General features: G+C 41.6%; 1 protein-coding gene across 2 annotated transcripts in view; it reads right to left on the bottom strand.

Annotated features, from left to right (window-relative positions):
- The window catches only part of SLC6A1 (solute carrier family 6 member 1), a 116,709-nt gene that overhangs the window by 29,140 nt on the left and 67,197 nt on the right, over positions 1-20,372 (bottom strand). For both annotated transcript variants that reach the window (XM_072128358.1, XM_072128359.1), the window contains exons 3-5: positions 15,931-16,062; positions 13,658-13,758; positions 10,265-10,374 (exon numbers count right to left, since the gene is read on the bottom strand). In XM_072128358.1, coding sequence (XP_071984459.1) covers positions 10,265-10,374; positions 13,658-13,758; positions 15,931-16,062 — 343 coding nt within the window. The remainder of the gene's footprint in view (positions 1-10,264; positions 10,375-13,657; positions 13,759-15,930; positions 16,063-20,372) is intronic.

The following is a 20,372-nucleotide window of genomic DNA, read 5'->3' as shown; positions in this document are numbered from 1 at the left end:
TCTATTCCATTTTACTGGAGGGCCACCTACCTGCTCCTCTGGTTTGAACAATTTTTGGGACTGCCACATACAGGCACTCAATCTATCCCATTTTACTGGAGGGCCACCTACCTGCTCCTCTGGTTTGAAAAATGTTTGGGACTGCCACATACAGGCACTATCCAAATTAAATTGTCTCCATAGCAGCCTCCACACGTTGTCTCCATTGCTACCTCCAAAAGTCGTCCATATAGCTGCCTCCATACATCGTCCCTTTATCAAACGAGGTGTGTCAGGCAGAAATTTGGGTTGTTTTCATGGATTCCACATCAAAGTTGTTAACTTTGTCGCCACCCTGCTGTGTAATCCACAAAATATACTTGCAAACTTTTACCATTTAGGGATATTATTTCAGCGCTTCTTGCGCATCTGTTTACATTCCCCTCACCCGCCATATCCTAAACTTATAAGAACGCTACTACACTTGATCTTATACAAAAGTGCTGTTTGGGGAGTAGCCTAGAGACAGGGGCTTGGATTTGCGAAAGCTCGCCTGGCAGCGGAGCGCCAGCTCCATGCGCATCATGCGCTTCTTGCGCATCTGTTTACATTCCCCTCACCCGGCATATCCTAAACTTATAAGAACGCTACTACACTTGATCTTATACAAAAGTGCTGTTTGGGGAGTAGCCTAGAGACAGGGGCTTGGATTTGCGAAAGCTCGCCTGGCAGCGGAGCGCCAGCTCCATGCGCATCATGCGCTTCTTGCGCATCTGTTTACATTCCCCTCACCCGGCATATCCTAAACTTATAAGAACGCTACTACACTTGATCTTATACAAAAGTGCTGTTTGGGGAGTAGCCTAGAGACAGGGGCTTGGATTGGCGAAAGCTCGCCTTGCAGCGGAGCGCCAGCTCCATGCGCATCATGCGCTTCTTGCGTATCTGTTTACATTCCCCTCACCCGGCATATCCTAAACTTATAAGAACGCTACTACACTTGATCTTATACAAAAGTGCTGTTTGGGGAGTAGCCTAGAGACAGGGGCTTGGATTGGCGAAAGCTCGCCTGGCAGCGGAGCGCCAGCTCCATGCCAAGATCCAACTAACATAGTTTTAACTGCAGCACCTTTAATCTACTACTAGTTCACTGCCTCCATACATGGTCCCCTTATCAAACGAGCTGTGTCAGGCAGAATTTTGGGTTGTTTTCATGGCTTCCATGTTAACTTTGTCGCCACCCTGCTGTGTAATCCACAAAATATACTGGCAAACTTTTATCATGTACCGATATTATTTGAGCACTTCTTGCTCACCTCCTTTGGTTCCTCTCTGCCACCCATTGGTTTGAAGCCTGAGTCCATTTAGGGTATGTCGCCATGACACTCTCTAGCCTGCTGCCGCTGCCTCTGCATGCCGTCCCCTATAGTGTCAGGGTCAATTATTGCATGTTTTAGATGCTATCTAGCTTCATTCTGTCACTCTGTCATGGCCATGCTGTTGCCCATAATTTTGGCATAATGGTGCGTTTAAGCAGCCTCAGAGGCATCCATGCATGCTGCCCCTGCTGTTTCCTGTCCATTTCCGTGGTGTTTCCATCCTTTTCTGAGGTTCCCAGGTGTTTGGCCAAGCTTCCCTGTGCAGAGCCTTGGTCCCCTTGAAAAATGCTCGAGTCTCCCATTGACTTCAATGGGGTTCGTTATTCGAGACGAGCACTCGAGCATCGGGAAAAGTTCGTCTCGAATAACGAGTACCCGAGCATTTTAGTGTTCGCTCATCTCTAGTTAACACCTTTCTAAAAAAAAAAACGAAGACCTCTTAGAAGGTCACCCTGACCAGAATATCGGTCACCCTGACCAGAATATCGGTCACCCTGACCAGAATATCGGTCACCCTGACCAGATTGTAAAATGCATATTGATGGTTACAATATATTTGCCAAGGGATCCCAAACTGCTTTCTTGTCTATAGGTGATGCCTTACTTACAGCTTGGTCCTACTCCTTAGAGATACTGGGAAGTAAAAGCACTAATAAGTCAAAGTGTTCCCGCACCTCGCCTTGAAGCATATGATTAAGCAGCAGGACAAACCGCTCAGATAAAAGTGTCAGCAGGCAGCGGGAAGAGGAGGGATGAATGACCCACTTGTAACAAGACAAGTGCACACAGGACGCCTTCAGTTACCGTGTGACGGAGGCAACACAGATAAAGGAGCTGGGTACAGGCGAAGAACTAAGAGGATCATTCTCCTTAATTCAGAGATGAAAAGAACTCATTCTGTCAGATATCACACAAAACAGGAGCCCCACGACTGAGGAAGTAAAGCCTATTAAGACTGTCACCTGAATTTATGCTACTTTCTATCTCTCAAGTAGGACTCATGCAGATGTATTGTTGTACTTTAATTGAGCAGACTATCGACCGTTAACGACAACAATGACTGTAAAGGGTTATTCCCATTATAGAAATAAAATTGCACACTCATTGGACTTGACATCACTTTTTGAGATCAGAAGAAATAGAAAGTGGTGGTCATTAATGGTCAATACTGTAAATCTGCATTCTTGTCAAGGTTCTCCTCTACTTGGCAGGAGATGCATCCCCGCTGGTGGGAAAGTGTTGGCATACAAGTGATAATCCATCACTTTTGCTTACAGAAATTTAAAGGATTTGTCCAGGTTTAAGAAATGTATAAAATCAACAGGGGTTCAACATCTAGCAAACAATGTACAGGCCCACAACCTCATGTTCATTTACATGGGACCTGTGAGTAGTTGAGTCCCATCCCAGTGAATAGGTCTGGGTACTCCTCTGGATGGCCCTGTTAATAATATCTTGTATAATGTATCTATAATAAAATAATATGGCTTGAAGGAAAACCATAGGAGAGACCTCCACCGATCAATTGAACACTATAACATAGATTACAGGACATGGGCAAGACAACTATGGGGCACATTTACTTACCCGATCTGGACTGTCCTACGAGGATGAAGTCTGGCGTGATTCACCAAGATCGTGCGCCCGATATCATGCATGTGTTGCTTCCCCGCTGAGGTGCGCCGGAGTTCACCTTCTTCTTCCTGGTGTATGTGAGCGCATGTCTTCCGACGGCCCACCCCCCGATTTGTGTTGCATGAAAGTCGGCACGATTGCGCCAAAATCCTATCTCAAGCGCCAAAAACCCCTGTTAACAGCAGCGCAAATCGTAAATAGCCGGGAAACCCGACGGAAATGCGGTGTGCGTACCCATAGTAAATAAGCCCCAATGTGTTTCCACTGTGATATGATGTGTTCTTTAAGTCAGATAACCTTCAAGTGATGAATTAGAATGGATTTTGGGTAGTTGATGTAAGGAGATGACTGATGAAGAACAGCTCTGGAGACTCAAGTGTACTGGCTCATCACATGAAGGTTATCTAACTCGAAGAAGACATCATTACGATATAAAAATATGTTGTCTTATCCATTCAATAAAATTCACTGATATTATCTTTATTTTATACCAAGACATAAATGTAAGGCACACATGTCAGGAGAAGTGACAGGTCCGTTCATATCTCACATTTCATACACAAGTCTGATGCAGCCAATGTTGAAGATAGAACCAAACAATCCAACAAGACGAGTTATCTATCATTTATAATGATAGACATATAGGCCGCAGTTCAGATCATACAATAGGATAATACACATGACTCAGGCCTGATGCTTGTATATTGTGTAATGTAACTTTGCAGTACATTCAGCTTTTCAGTAAGTCAATTGAGCTGTCAATGTTATAACAAGCCCGGAACCGACCGGACTGAAAGAACACATTACAATATTCAGTGTCTCTGAAAGAGCAATCAAGTTATGATTATTCCATTGATACATTTGCAGAATAAAACAGATGGAGAACCTTTATATTTTAAACATACAGATTGGGTTACTGGATTACAGAGTCTTAGGTTTCTTCACAGAAGAGAAGACTTATTCAATGGGGGAGATTGATCAGAAGTGTCTAAGGTGAAACTGTTCTAGTTGCCCATGGAAACCAATCAGAGCTCAGCTTTAATTCCATAAACAGCTGAGGGAAAATTAAAACTGAGCTCTAAATGGTTGCCGTGGGCAACTAGAACAGTTTTGCTCTCAGACACTTCTGATAAATCTTCCAATCCAATATCTTTCTACAGCTTATTAAAGGACACCTACCACCAAGATGAAGGATTGTAAACCAAGCACACTGACATACTAGTGTGTGTCCCCTCTGGCAGGATCTGCTCTTCTTTTAGCTTCTTATGCCCTGGTTTTTACAAAAAAGGATTTTCAAATTATGCAAATGAGCCGGGCAGTGTTCGGGCTCCATAGGCTGTAATGGAGCCTGGAGCCTCTCAGGATTTTTTCTTAACTTTTAAAGCCTTTTAAAAAGAATCAACCAATGAAAATAACAAAAATGGCTAGAAATACTCACCTCCTCTTGATCCTAACCTGATCTCGGCACTGCGCATTGCTAGTCTTGACACACGGAGATCACCGAGATAAGCAATGGACAAAATTAGCAATTATGATGAAGAGTAGTGGAGGTGAGTATTTCTTTTTTTGTTATTTTCAGCAATCGATTTTCCTTTAAAAACAAGGGCATAACAAGCTTAAAGAAGAGCGGATCCTGCCAGATGGGGCACGCAGCAGTATGTCAGTGTGCTTGGTTTACAGTCCTTTATCCTGGTGGTAGATGTCCTTTAATGCTCTATAAACATTAACCACTGTTAGAAATATGATAACAGGTTATATAGTTTGCTATCCTAACTATGGACACAAATTTTTCAGATTTTTTTTCTTACGCAAAGAAAGGAATTATTTTCTTAAAGAACAGTTGATGCTATATAGGACATAGCTGTTGAAAAGATTAATGGGCCACTAAGCTTAGCGGTCCACCACAGCAAGATAACATTTGAACTCAATTTTCTATTTGAAGGGAAAATACATTTACCTACTATAATTATTATTATTTATTTTATTTTATTTTATTTGAAACTTTTTTAAAATATTTTTTTTTACTATTTTTTGTACTTGAACCCTAGGGGGTCTGATAGCTCATACAATATACTATAATACTAATGTTTTGTAATGTTTGCTCATTTTGCAGATTTGTATTATATGGTGTACACCTGCGATCAGTGCCTAGTATTCTGTCATTGGTTGTCAATGGAAATCTACCATCAAAATGAAGCATGACAAACTAGGGGCACTTGCTCATAGATCCAGGCACTGTGACTTTGCTAATCGTCTTATATTTGCTATTTATGGCCTCCTTCCATTGAAAATAAACTTTTAAAATTGTGCTAATGAGCCTGTGGGGCTACACTAGCCCCTCTGTGATCTGGCTTTACAGACTGTTACATTGTCTCACCCTACCCCCTGCTCCCTCAGCACTTGTGCAGTGAGCACATCCTTGATGGTAGATGTCCTTTACACCATGTACAGATGTCTCTACCATGACTTAGCTTAATTTGTGGAATTACCACCAACAGAACACAGAATGATTCTTCCCCTGATTAATTTGGTTTATTTTTAAGTCATACTTGATAAGGATGAGTTGCAGCCCATTGGAGATGGGAGGGGTGATGACTTGTGATGAGTGAGCCCATTAAAATTTTAGTCCAGCCAAAACCAAATAGCCCTGTTAGCCCTACAGTCACAACCAGACCCACCCACGATCCATGTTGTGTTTAAATACTGCAGGCAAAGTTGCTTGTGGCATTTAAATGACTGAGGCCTGCTGCACGCCGCCATTTTGGGGAGAGACGTTACTCCTGATTACCAGCACTGATTGTGGCTATGAACAGTGGGGAGGGCCCAAACTTCTAATGAAAAATTCAGTTTGAACCTGAAATTTGTGGTTCTGGTTCGCTCATAATAAGTGAGCACTTCTCATTCTTTTTGATCTATATTGAAGCAAGGTGACCGGGCGTGTTCAATCTTCTGTGGTGTACTACGAAGTCATGGTGGGGTGAGACATGGTTTGCTCAGAATATCATGACCACACATAATGAAAGTCAATGATGACCGTGAGCTAGTTCTCAGCCACCATGTAAAGTCATCTGCATGAGGCCAAGTGTTCTAGACAGTTTTCAGACAATTTTCGGACTAGTAAGACGAAAGATGGGTGACCACAGAAAAGGGGTCATAGCTTCACAGGAAAAAGTCCATGTGACAAAAATTATGAAAATGAGGCCCACATTTTGGCACAATAAACGAGGCCAACTGATAGATAGTAGGTCTACTGAAATTACGCTAGATTTATCATACAGCATCCAGTACTAAATCTGGGGCAATATAATACAGGCGGTCCCCTACTTAAGGACACCCGACCTACAGACAACCCATAGTTTTTTTTTTAAACTCAGCTTTATTGAGGAGTAAAAACATACATATCCATACATAATGTGCAAGGTTTGGGCAAACAGCGTGCAAAATCATTCCAGAGTACAGTTGTTATACATTAGCGTAAGGATTACACATGGAAATTTGGCTTATTAGACAACCCAGAGTTACAGACGGACCCCTCTGCCCACTGTGACCTCTGGTGAAGCTCTCTGGATGTTACTATAGTTCCCGGCTGCAATAATCAGCTGTAAGGTGTCTGTAATGAAGCTTTATTGATAATCCTTGGTCCCATTATAGCAAAAAATTTTGAAACTCCAATTGTCACTGGGGCAAAAAAAAAAAATTGTCTGGAGCTACAATTATAAAATATACAGTTTCGACATACATACAAATTCAACTTAAGAACAAACCTACAGACCCTATCTTGTACGTAACCCGGGGACTGCCTGTACTGTCTAGTCTTACTCTGCACGTTTCTACTTTGCAACACCCTTGATTAATCTTCCCCAGTGACTGGTTGGAATCATATAAACACATACTTATGATGCCCCATCCTACTGGTAACACCCACTTGGCTAAATACTCTAAATTTCAGGAAAGAATAACAAAGTCATGGCACAACAAAAAACTACAGTACTCTATGATATTGCCACCTACCTTTTGAAAATTGAAAGTTGACTTTCCAGCAACAGAAGGCCTATCAACGAGAGGTTACTGCTTGATACTGAGGCCAGTATAGGGTAGAAAACTCCTGGACGGATCCACTTTTATTTGATTTGTAACTACAGATATATCTACTCTTAATGTAGCTATTATGATGGTTGTCAAATGTCCAATAAAACCCCTCTGACACTCGACCCTCCACCTCAACTACCATCCAGACCAGATCTCCCAGACAGTGTAGGAGATGTGGATGCTGACCCGGCCTCTCTGCGTTTTTCGGCTGAACCCCCTCTCATACTGTAAATACTTTTGGATAAGCCAAAGGTCCTAATTTACACATAGTATAATAGTCCTTAACAGCCGCACCTCATTGATGAAGTGACCACAGCAGAGCCCCCCTTTAAAGAAATGTCCACAGCAGAGCCCCTTTAATGCAATGTCCACAGAAGAGCCCCCCTTTAAAAAAATGTCCACAGCAGAGACCCCTTTAAAGAAATGTCCAGAACATGCCCTCCCTTTACAGAATGTCCACAGCAGAGATCCCCCTATTATGAAATGCCCACACCAGAGCCCCTCTTGAAAAAAAAACCCTCTTTACTTACCATTGGTTTCTTCTCCATGCGGCTCTGTCTTCTCTTCTTCCTGCCCTCGCAGCGCACAAACACTATGACGTCACATGGGCATGACACTGCCGCGCCATAGTGTATGCACCCAGACAGGAAGGAGAAGATGGAGCCGCAGAGTGAAGAAACCAAAGGTAGGAATAGATTTTTTTTAAGATTGTTGGTGCATCTTCATATAGGGCATCGGTTTGGGCGGCGTGGGCCCCTTGAAAGCCGTACCGCTTATATTAAGATCTGCCATTGCATTGCACATAGACACCTCTGTGGCACAATATCACTGTTACACAACCAATTTACAGGCGTCTCTACATGATAATTTTACTGGTCCACCATAGCCATAAATCATGTGTCCAGTATCTCCAGATCCTTTATGCCGGAGCTGGCGCTGGACTGGGAATTGGTCTATAGCACTTTATTGCGGAGTTTCATTTGTCCGCCTGCTTTGTCCTTTTCTTCACAAGATACTTCATACCAAGCCTTGAAGCTGTAAATCCTGTGTAACAAGGCGTCTACCTACTGCTCTGCCGACTTCACAAGTCGTTTCCCACGTTTCTCTTTTCATTTTTTTCCTTTTAGGTTTCCAATAGGGACTTACTTATAAAAGAAATAACTACACAATGTATGTCATTTATCAGTCTAACACAATGAAGATGTCTGAACGAGCTCTTGAGTTCATAATGGAGAACCCATAGGAGGCGTGTGACTGTCGGAGTGGCCATGCTATTCAGGCAGATACTACCTCCTCTAGATTTTCTATGTTTTGTATGATATGTGAGATTTATAATCTTTATGGCTAGACTGTAAGTTTATACATGCGGTCCCCTACTTATGAACACCCTACTCCTAGTTACAAAAGGACCTCTGAATGTTGGTAATTTACCATACTTTTGCCATAGGGAACAATAAACAGCTATAACAATTATCACAAGTGTCTGTAATGAAGCTTTATTGTTAATCCTGGTTCTTATGAGAATCCAACATTTTTCAAATCCGATCGTCACAGAGACCAAAAAATATGTGGCTGGGGTTTCAATAATAAAGTATACAGTTCCGACTTACATACAAATTCAACTTAAGAACAAACCTACAGAACCTACCTTGTACGTAAAGCTGGGGACTGCCTGTAGTCTATCTAATTTTTTTTTTACAAACTTTGATGAAGTCACTACCAGTGTTTTTATTGAAGAATTACCCAGTTTCTTATCAATGTGTCATTTCTGAAATCTCTTTCTGCAAATCTTTTGATCTTCCTGAGGATGGGGGCACTAATTTGTATTGACAGGTCCTCTTTAAGGGGCTCCAGGCTCCATAGCGGTTTATTAGAGCCTGGAGCCCAATAGATTAATTTGCATCATACTTAAAGCCTTTAAAAAAACAGGGGCATGAAAATCTAAAAGAAGAGTGGATCCTGTCAGACAAGACACACACCAGCATGTAAGTGTTTGGTTTACATGTACATATACTCAATTCAAACTCTTCTAGATGTTGATTCGCTAATCTTGACATGCTGAGATCACCTAAAAGAAACTTACAATTAGCAACCTGGAGTGCGGGGACGAGATGTCCGGTGCTACAGGCTGCTAATTATGCACGCCCTTCTGGGAGATGGAGGTGACGTCATGCGAGAGGTGTAAAGGTGTAAATGCACACCTCCTGCATGATAGATGCCTCCCTTTCCCATGTTGCAGAGAGAGGTGACATCTTGAGGGAGGCGTGCATAATTAGCAGCTCAGAGCGACGGACATCTTATCCTCACGCTTGGCCTACTAATTTTGAGTTTCTTTTCTAGGTGATAACGACATGTCAAGGTCAGTAAAGGATATCACCAGGATCAACATCAAGAGGAGCGAAGGTGAGTACATGTTTTGTAGGAATCACTTTTCAGCTTATATTTTTTACACTGGGTGTTTAATGTTATTTCACCAAAAGTCTTCAAAACAATGAAAATTAACACTTTTATAAAAAAAAAAAATCAAAGAATAATAAGCATAAGATAAGATAAAAATCAGACTACTATGTACTATGACCCTCTTACTGACCTCCCAAATGCTTTGACCTACCCGTGCCTTTACACTACTACCTTCTGTGTCCCCTGTGGAACATAACAGGCCCCCTATATATTATTGCCCCACTACTATATACTGGTACCCCTTGTGCCACCCTTGGACTCTTACAAGAGGAAGTTGGGTGAAGGATGAAATTCTAAATAATTGAATATTGTAGAAAATGTGTTTAAACAATATTTTATTATACACTTTCCCCTTCAGGATTCAACTCATGGGTTTTGCACACATTGAGCAATGAATACAGTGACCTTATAATAAGTTCCTCATAGAATTTATAATGCAAACAACATTTAGCATTTGCCTATAGCAACCACTTATTAAGTCTATCCGGTCTTGTGAGATAGTCGCAGATCGAGCGTCTGACTGGTTGTTCTCTGTTACCGCACAATTATACTTCACACCCTGTTATTAGCGGGGCCTGCTGCAAGCTATCATTACTGTAGATGGCAGTCTGCTTTACTGCTTATCTAGTGAAGGTGCATTAACATGTAATCTCACTGTTATATAACAGGTGATGCAACATTATGTGTTATATCCACCGTAGGGTTATTAAAGAGACACTTACTCCCAAAATTCCACCACTGCGCTGGTCATGTTGGTTGTGTTGGCCATAGAATAATTAGAGAAGCATCTTTCTGTGTTCCAATAATTGTCACAATGTCTCCAAGGTAAAGACTATAGAAAAAAAACAACAGAGAACATAGTTTTAGATTTGTATGCATTTTAGTGAAGTTACATCTTTAGTATAATGGGGTGTAATTGGGGTGTATGGGGTAGTTGAAAAAACACTGGTGGCTGGTGAATATGTAAGATAGAAAAGAAAGAAAACTTACTACCCACCTGCAGCGGCTTGGCCCGCGTTAGCTTACAATTTTAGCCGCAACTGCACACAAACATGTAAAAAATACAGCAATAACAGCTATGTGCTGCACACCTCTCTCATGGAGCTACAAACAGTCAAGGGTTGATCCAGTAAACCCAAATTGTAAAACATAGAAAATGAGTTCTGACCGGAGCTCATAGAAAATGTTCAACCTGTGGAAGCGGACTCGTAGTCCTTGCATCATACAGATATATGATACAAGGACTCCCTGCCTGCTGGACAGACAGCAGTGCCAGTACTTTAATACTATGGGGGTCATTTACTAAGGGCCCGATTCGCGTTTTCCCGACGTCTTACCCGAATATTTCCGATTTGCGGCGATTTTTCCTGAATTGGCCCGGGTTTTTGCAGCACATGATCGGATTGTGGTGCATCGGCAACAGCGTGCATGCGACTGAAATCGGGGGCGTGGCCGAACGAAAACCCGACGGATTCAGAGAAACTGCCGCATTTAAAAAAAAAAGTGTAGCTGAACGCGCGCTTACCTTCACCAGGAATAGGATTGTGAACCCCGGCGGACCTCGGCGGACTTCAGTGCAGCAGCGACACCTGGTGGACGTCGGAGGAACTGCCTCAGTGAATCGCCGGAAGACCCGAATCCACCGCAGAGAACGTGCTGCTGGATCGCGAATGGACCGGGTAATAAATCTGCCCCTATGTGTGAAATGTGTTCAGACGGTGGAATTGGACCAATATACAGGTCCATTTCCATGGGCTGTTCACGTTCATGTGCATCCAGCCCTAGCCTCAGAAGTTACATGTGCAAGAACAATATCATAGTATCATAATATATACGGTTGGAAAAATATGCAGGTCTAATCCATTGGATTAAACAAATAATTTATTTCCATAACATGGAATATTTCTGCTCCATACCTCTCTTGAACATGTACAAAGTATCCGCCATGACAACCTTCAGTGGAAGAGAGTTCCAGTGTCTCACTGCTCTTACCAGGGTCGTAACTACAATGGTAGTAGCCATAGCAGCTGTTATGGGGCCCGCAGTGTCAGGGGGTCTCAGAATCTGTGGTATTAGGAATGTATCTGTGTATTTGTATGTATTTGCTGTATGTGTGTGTGTGTATATGTGAAGTGATCACTAAGGCCAGTGACTGGCCACAACAATGAAGGGAGCCTTATCACTAGAGATGAGCAAATCTATTCATTGTTTCATAGATTTTGAATGAATCTGCTATTTTCCAGGTACCAAATCTATCCTGGTTCACATTAGATTGATATTTCAAGATGGCGGCTACCCACTGCTGTCATGTATTCCCAATCTAAGGGAGAGGGGCGAGGTGAGTCATCTTCAGAAAATGGACAAGAAAATAAAGTTTTAGGGAATCATTTATCTTCGAAATTTCTCCTTTTTTTCTTTTATCTTTGCAACTTTTAAGATATTTGCGCCTAAATTTGGTACTAGCAAAACTAGCCGAGCAAGAATTTTTCTTAAATTTTTTTAAAATCCATGCGTGAACGTATGAAAAAGTCGCAATATTGGTGCAAAACGAGGTTAAAAAGCCGCAAACAAACTCCAGTCCTGACCACGTTTAGGAAAAACTTTAGAAGAAAATGAAGAAGAGTTTGAGACTTTTGTGCGACTTTTTCATCCTCCTTTTGAATAAAAAGTTGCAAAAATCCTATAGGCACAGCAGCCTGATATATCAACCTCTAAGATAAATCAAACGAGTCCAAAAGACACGTGCGCCAGCGTATGATAGCCCCACCGCTGCAAATTCCGCCTCTTCATGCATCGGGCTGCCAGTTGCGCAGCGATAAAAAAAAACGCAACCGGCGACTTTTCACGTTTGAAAAGTCGCCGTCAGCAGCGAGTGCGCAGGCGCGGGGACAGTAACGCCCCGCGCCGGCCCACTCCCGTCCGGCCGCGCCCCCCGCTCGGCCGGTTTTTCCTGAATTGGCCCGGGTTTTTGCAGCACATGATCGGATTGTGGTGCATCGGCGCCGGCGTGCACACAAATAGCAATAAGCTAGCATTTGCGATTATTTCAGGGCCTCTGCGCCACTGGCGGGGCGCAGAGGTCCTGATAAATATGCCCCAATATATCCTGACTAAAGATAAATCATCTCCTTAGAGTTTTTAATGAAAAATTAGTTTTAGAGGACTAGAAAAGGTGATGTATATATACATCAGGATAAGTAGAGCAACATCGCTCTAAACCAAATAGATTTGGACCCGAACCAAATATTTTGGAAAATCCACCAAAGCTTTTATGATTTGAACCTTGGATGATTCACTCATCTCTACTTTTTCACTGAGAAGCTGCATCAAAAGGTAGGAGGTAGACAATTACGGCTTTTTTGTTTTATACACAACGGGCCGCCGGTGGAAGCCCTTTTAAAGGAAATCTACCACATGGATGCAGCGCTTCTAAACCAATCACACTTACATGCTGGCCAGTGCCTCCTGAAATCGGCCTCTGTTCTTTATTTTTTTATTCTAATTGTTTGATTTGTGAGAAAACATATTTTAAAACTATGCAAATGTGGCTGAGGAGCTCCTGGCTACGTCACAGAAGCGTTGCACGGGAATTGGTGAGAGCCAGGTGACATCAACGAATATCTGGAGGGAGGCAGTGGTCAGAAACACTGAATAATTAGCAGACGATGGAGCCAGAACATGCTTCTGTGATGTAGCCAGGAGCCCCTGAGGCTTATTTGCATGGTTTTGCAAAAATCTATTACAAGCAAATAGAAGGACTGATCATGTTTCGAGAGGCACCCGCCAGCATGTAAGTGTGCAAGGCTTAGAAGCATGTGGCGTCTTTTACTTATGAAACTAAATGGGTAGGCACGAAATAGGCACAGCAATAGTTCTTTGATAGTAGTTAAAACTGCTTTTTAGATACAAATATCACTTAATATTATATAAGACTACTTATCTCAGGGATTATTTGTGTATATATATATATATATATATATACATAATAGCAAAGTGGACCTGGTAAAGCCACTTCAAGGACATTTATTATAGTAGTGGAAGAGATCAGCTAGGAAATGTTCTTAATGGACAGTGAATACAAGCAAGAATATTGGTGTATAAATAAAAATACTTACAGTTGTGAATGAGTTGTATAGATAGTATATGGCCCAGGCGATGATAACAATGTAGTAAATATTTAACCAGAAAGACAGAACGGCAGCAGCGAGTCCGACACCTGCAAGCAAAACCGAACAATTCTGTGTGCAATCATTTATCCAATAAACTATAAAATTACTTAATTGTGATATTTCACAATTGTGCATATTTCAAAAGACTGGGCATAATCATCACAAATGAAGAAATATTCAACTAACAAGATGAAGGATTGTAAACCAAGCACACCGACATACTGGGGCAGATTTACTTACCCGGTCCGTTCGCGATCCAGCGGCGCGTTCTCTGCGGTGGATTCGGGTCCAGCCGGGATTCATCAGGGTAGTTCCACCACCGTCCACCAGGTGGCGCTGCTGCGCTGAAAAGCATCTGAACGCACTTGAGTTCACCGGGCCGGACCAAGTGAAGGTAAGCGCGTCCCAAGCGACACTTTTATTGTTTTAAATGCGGCGGTTTTTCCGAATCCGTCAGGTTTTCGTTCGGCCACGCCCCCCGATTTCCGTCGCGTGCATGCCGGCGCCGATGCGCCACAATCCGATCGCGTGCGCCAAAATCCCGGGACAATTCAGGTACAATCGGCGCAAATTGGAAATATTCGGGTAACACGTCGGGAAAACGCGAATCGGGCCCTTAGTAAATGACCCCCATTGTGTGTGCCCCGTCTGGCAGGATCTGCTCTTCTTTAATCTTAATATGCCCTAGTTTTTAAGAAAAAGGCTTTAAAAATTATTCAAATGAGACTGGGGGGCTCCAGGCTTTGTTAACACCTATGATGCCCAGAGCCCCTCGGACTCATCTGCATAATTTTAAAAGCCTTTTTTTTTGGTAAAAACCCCAGCATAAGAAGCTAAAAGAAGAGCGGATCCTACCACAGGGGGCACACACTAGTATGTCATTGTGCTTGGTTTACCATCCTTCATCCTGGAAAGTCGCGACTGACTTTTTTGTGGGGGGGGTTTTGGCGCAAACATTTGCTACTTTTTTAACTGTCAACATCAGGATTCCAGAGATATATTTGGCAGAACACTGAAAAAAACTTTCTTGTGACAGACTTTGCTGACTGGGTGAAAAAGCTGCATAGTTTTGCACAAATCTAACAAAAAAATTGCAAATATATGATGTATAACTCTAGTCACCTATTTGCATAATTGGTGCTGTTAAAGACATGTGACAATGATGTTATTCATCAGGGATAAGTTTATATCCTTTAAAATCTGCCTGTAGTGACATAGTGACACTGTATGATCTCTGTAAGTTATATGGCATAGCATTACCATTGATTTGGCTAGACCTTGATTCGAAAAGTTATTAGTGATGAGTGGACCTAAAAAAGTTTGCGTTTGGCCGAGTTAAACCGGACTGCCACCATCCTACCTGTAACACCCATGATCGGGTGTTATCTCTTTAAATGGCATCCCATGACATCATTGATCCTCATCAAAGGAGGATTTGGTGCCACAGTTAATGGCGTGGCTGTTAAGATGAAACCAAACTCAAACCTAAACTTCTGACTGAAGTTCGGGTCCTAGTTCATGGACCTGAACTCACAAAGTTCAACACGGCCCCAATCTGTACGGATAAAGTCCACTTAACACTAGTCTAGGGCTGGAGCCAGAACTGGGTATACCTGGACAAGTGCGAGGGCCTAGAGTTGCTGGGGGCCCTCATAAAGCTGTAACATAAGGAATCCATGGGGTGAGGGGCTGTATCTATTGAATCCATTGGGTGTGAGGGGGGCTTTATATAAAATACCCATGAGGGGGCTGTATATGAAGTAACCATGAGGTAGCTGTTTGGTATGATAACCTAGGGAATATTTTCAGGAACAGAAGACTGTTTTAGTTTCCGAATTTTTAATGTTGCCCTGTGAGTTTACTGCAAAGGGGCCCACTGAGGCTCTGTCATCCAGGGCCCTACTGAAACCTGGTGCCGACCCTGCACTGGCCATTATATGACTTGGAGACCTAGCTGCTGTGACTCACTTATCACCTCTTACCTCTCAGTAAGCTTTTGTCTTGACGCTAGCAAAGATAGATTTCATCAGAGATTTTAAGTGAAAAGCAGATTAGGAAGGGAGGAAAGTAAGAACCATATTTACCAAAGAATAACAAAATGTTATACATGTGTCTAGAAACTATTCTAAAAAAAAATTTTATAGTTTTTTTTTTGCCCAAATAAAAATGAAATTCTATTTCTTTATCACATTTGCATAATGGTAACACTTTAATCTTACCTTTAAACATGGGAGCAAGTCTCCAAACTCCAAGACCTCCAATAGATGTGTATTGTCCCAAAGAACACTCCAAGAGGAAAAGTGGAACCCCCGCAAAAATCAGGGTCAAGAAGTATGGTATAAGAAAAGCCCCTAGAAGGAAAGTACAGATTATACTGTAAATTGGTTTCATATATTCAGGTAAAAATGATTCATTACTTAGGAACAATTATCAAACAATAATGTAAGAATACGGAAATGTAAGGCGACCAAACACACCACATCAATGGCGGCTAAACTAAGGTCCAGCCTACCGTCTCCTGTGTAAGGTCTGTCTCCTGTGTTGTCTGTCCACTCGTAGTGGGTATAAAGGAAGGAAGGATCGTGATTGTTAGATCTTTTTGTTTTCAAGGAGGAGTAAGTTGTGTATGCGTATGGCCAACCTTATGAATGCATCCTCAAAGGATGTCTATGAGGAGACATTGCTTAAAGCTTTAAATTTCATTTAAAACCCTACCAGAGGGGGTTAATAGTTTAATGGGGTAAAATTTGGTGACAGTTTCCCTTTTGACCAATGATTTGACTGTCATTCTTAATTTTAGGTAGAGAGCAGTTGTATACAGCATCTTATTTGTCTTGCTCATAACGTCCATGGTAGCTCCACTTATGGCCAACAACTATCCTTGATGTTATTTAGGCAAAATAGATCCCAACATGATGGTTTTAAAATTCAGTAGAAAATGCATCCACCAGTATCATGTACACATCATAGGGGCACGTCTGTCTTTTCTGCTGGTCAGATGTATCTCTGAGTTTTTCCTTATTAATACATGTGGTGTTTGATCTTTAGTGAATTTGAGATTTTTTTTAAAACAAAAGTCGCAAAAGTCTCCAAAGTCGCAATCAGTTGTAAGCTAATTTCTATGGCTGGTCAAGGGAAGCCGCAAACTTGGACTAAAAATTGCTACTTTTTTGCAACTTTTTTAAAAAGCCGCAACTTTGGCATCTGGATTCAGGTGAGAGCTCAGGGAGCACTGCAATAAACTAGACAATGATGAACTTTGAAGGACACATGCGCCCTTGAAAAGTCTCAAAAATTAAGGAAATAAGTAAGCCAAACGTTATAGACTCAAATAGACTCAAATAGTAGCATAGTGCATTTAAAAAAAAATATGATACAACTTTTAGAAAATTTTATTTCGTATAATGATCAAAAATTAAAATTTTTAGAAAGCCACTGAATTCTCTGCAAAAAATAACACTGATTTCTGAATATTAGTCAAGACAAGTGATGTAATTACACATTGTAAAGACTTGGTGATATGGATCTATGTATTTTTTCATTGCTATTGAGGTTGCAGAGCTATGATTTTTTTCAAAATATTTTATTCAGCACATGGGCACCAACATCTATATCTATCATATACAACCTTTATTGTTGGGGCTACATAACAGCAGAAGCACTTTTTATGGTTTGGCTTTCCCAGTACCAGCCATCAGTAATTCCTTTCTGACCCGCACTGGTGTATTGGATCAATTTACCAATGGAAATAATTATAGCATATACAATCTCATACAACTTAGAAGTCTCAGCTATATCACTTTTCAGCACTTTGTGGTTCATGTTCTCTACCTACAAACCTCTTTATATGATCTACAGCAAAACAGCAAAAACAAGACAAGGGATCTGTGGAATCTATAGAATATGTCTCCCTTAAAGGGGGAAAGGGAGGTTGAATGATCATGTTGTAGACATTAAAATGTGTTGTGGACCCAGTGGGCCACCAAACCTATGAGGCCTTGTGCTTTTTTTCTAGTGCCTATGTCAATTTTAATCTCTTTACCCCTATATGGGTATCTATACTTTGCTACGATGGGACCACAAGACGGGTCCCTCTAGAAATAGTCCTGGATTTGGTGAGAGGTGACCCAGGTGGGTCAGGAAACCCTAGTAAGAAACACCAGGGATCAGGCTAGGAATAGTCACAGACAAGAGGTCATGCAGGTGGAGGTCAAGCAGGGACAGAGGGCAGGCTTAAGATTTAGAGCTATGGTTCAAATTCACAGCAAGCCCGAAGAAAGGCCAAGGGGCCACTCAGAAAATAGTTTACACACACAGCATGGAGGGGATTACAACTTCTTGTTCTTGATTAGACAAATTAAATATAAATAAATAGTAAAGGAAAACATTTAAATTCCGTAAAACTTATCAAAAGACAGTCATTTATGAATACTAATGAATTAATTCAATAAAAATCAAATACTGTATTGCACCGCACAATTAACAGATGTGGGATTCTTTGGCCCCATGCATTAGACTGCATTGGGCACAGTGATCTGGCCGCACAAATTGCGGGTCCATACAGGTCTATTACACCCAGTCATGGTGTAGGGAGCACAAAGTGCCTTACAATGATGTGACCGAGCAGTGATAGAGCAGGTCCTAGATTCTGGCACAATTTGCACCAAAAATACAGGCATGCATTTCTTGCCCCAACATTTTTTTTTTATCATTCCATACAGATGTTTTGCCAAGTCTTTGAAAGGACGGATGACTCAACTGATGGGGGGCGTGCACCAAAAGAGGAAGTTAAATTAAGACAAAAATCAGCTACTAGACAGTGTTAGTAAATCTACCCCATTGTGTTCTACATCATCTTAGTATTTCTGATTTGCTTTGCATTGTTTCCAGCCCAGATATCTTTCTGCCCATAAACTGTCAACAAGGACACAACAAATTCTGTTGGTGACCAATGACTGTTTTTCCCAGTGAACCCTATGATCCTCTCCAATCCCTAGAATTTTTTTTATAAAGTAAAATGTTTAAAGTCAGAACATTGTTATACATTGTCATTCCCCGACCACAATCCGTCAGTCCGTCAGGTAGGTAGGTATTTGTGTCCAGCAACATAGCTCTAATTTGGCAAATGATTCCAATTTTTCATGAAACTATTTTAATCTAATATTGCAACATATTTTTACTAATTTAAAGGAGATCAACCACTTGTAAATATTACTTTTGAGCTCAATTACTGGTAGACATGTTCTTACTAATAAAGGCAGTTATTATATATTTACCAGAAACAGTGGAAAAACTGTAAAAATTATTTAAATGAGTCTCTGCTGCCCCAGGGTGTAACTGCCGAGATGCTTGGCGCTCCAGATTTACACTGTAGAATAGATTGGGGGAGATATACAGAGCAAGTTGCTAGAATTCTGCAATATTTTGATCCAAAAACTATTTAAAGCTACATGTACATCCTTTTTGCCTCCGTCTGCACAGTACACAGGCACGTCCTATCCTGCAGGAAATATAAGCCTAACCTATTATTCACCACTAGAGATGAGCGAGCACTAAAATGCTCGAGTGCTCGTTATTCGAGACAAACTTTTCCTGATATGTGCCGAACATCTGTAATCTATTCTTCACTGTGTTTTTCACTTAAATGATCCTGTGTTCTATTCTTCACTGTTCTTCACTGTGTTTTTTTAATTAAATGCTCGATCTCGAGCAGGGGAAATACTCGTCCGAGCAACGAGCCGTTTCGAGTACCTTAATACTCGAACGAGCAACAAGCTCGGACAAGTATACTCGCTCATCTCTATTCACCACATATAAGATGTGTTTTATGCACTTTCATGACAATTTTGCATTTTGGAAAGTGACATTAGTTTCCAGTAAATGGGTGTAGTGTCAGAAAAGTTGCTTTCTAGACTAAACAGTCTAATAATGTTACAGATTGGACTGTTTTAGTATATTTTCCCCACTATTCTTGTCCAAAAATTTTATATTTTGCTTAAAGCGTAACTCTGATGTTATTGATCTTTACCAAATTATCATAAGTGATTCCCCCTTTTAAAACAAACATCACCATTTCTTTTTATAGGGTTACGGCATTTTCTGTTCTGAAACTGACAGTCAAAAAGAGACTAACCTCTTCCCCTCTGCCTAGTCGCAGAGTCAAATTTTGGTTGCCCACAGTTCCCATTGGGGCACATTTACTAAGGGTCCGAATCGCTCTTTTTCAGCGGGTTTCCCGAAAATTACTGGTTTGCGCAGAATTGCCGTGGGATTTTGGCGCACCCGATCGGATTGTGGCGCATTGGCACAGGTAAGAATGCAACAGAAATGGGGGGCGTGGCCATCGGAAAACCCGAATGATTCAGAAAAACCGCGGTATTTAAAAAAAAATTGTGTCGCTTGACACGCGCTTACATGTACCAGGAATAGGTTGGTGAACTCCGGCGAACCTCAGCGCCGCAGCGACACCTAGTGGAAATCGGGCGCAGGACATCGGGCACAGCACTTTGTCTATGTGCCCCATTATGTCTTGTATTTTCTCATTAAAGGACATCTACCATCAGGATTATGGATTATAAACCAAGTACACTTACGTGCTAATGTGTGGCCCCTTTGTCAGGGTCCTCTCTTTTTTTAGCTTTTTATGCAATTGTTTTTAGCA

Source organism: Engystomops pustulosus, chromosome 10, assembly GCF_040894005.1.
Source record: "Engystomops pustulosus chromosome 10, aEngPut4.maternal, whole genome shotgun sequence".
Taxonomy (NCBI): domain Eukaryota; kingdom Metazoa; phylum Chordata; class Amphibia; order Anura; family Leptodactylidae; genus Engystomops; species Engystomops pustulosus.
This window is presented reverse-complemented; position numbering and strand designations above follow the sequence as displayed.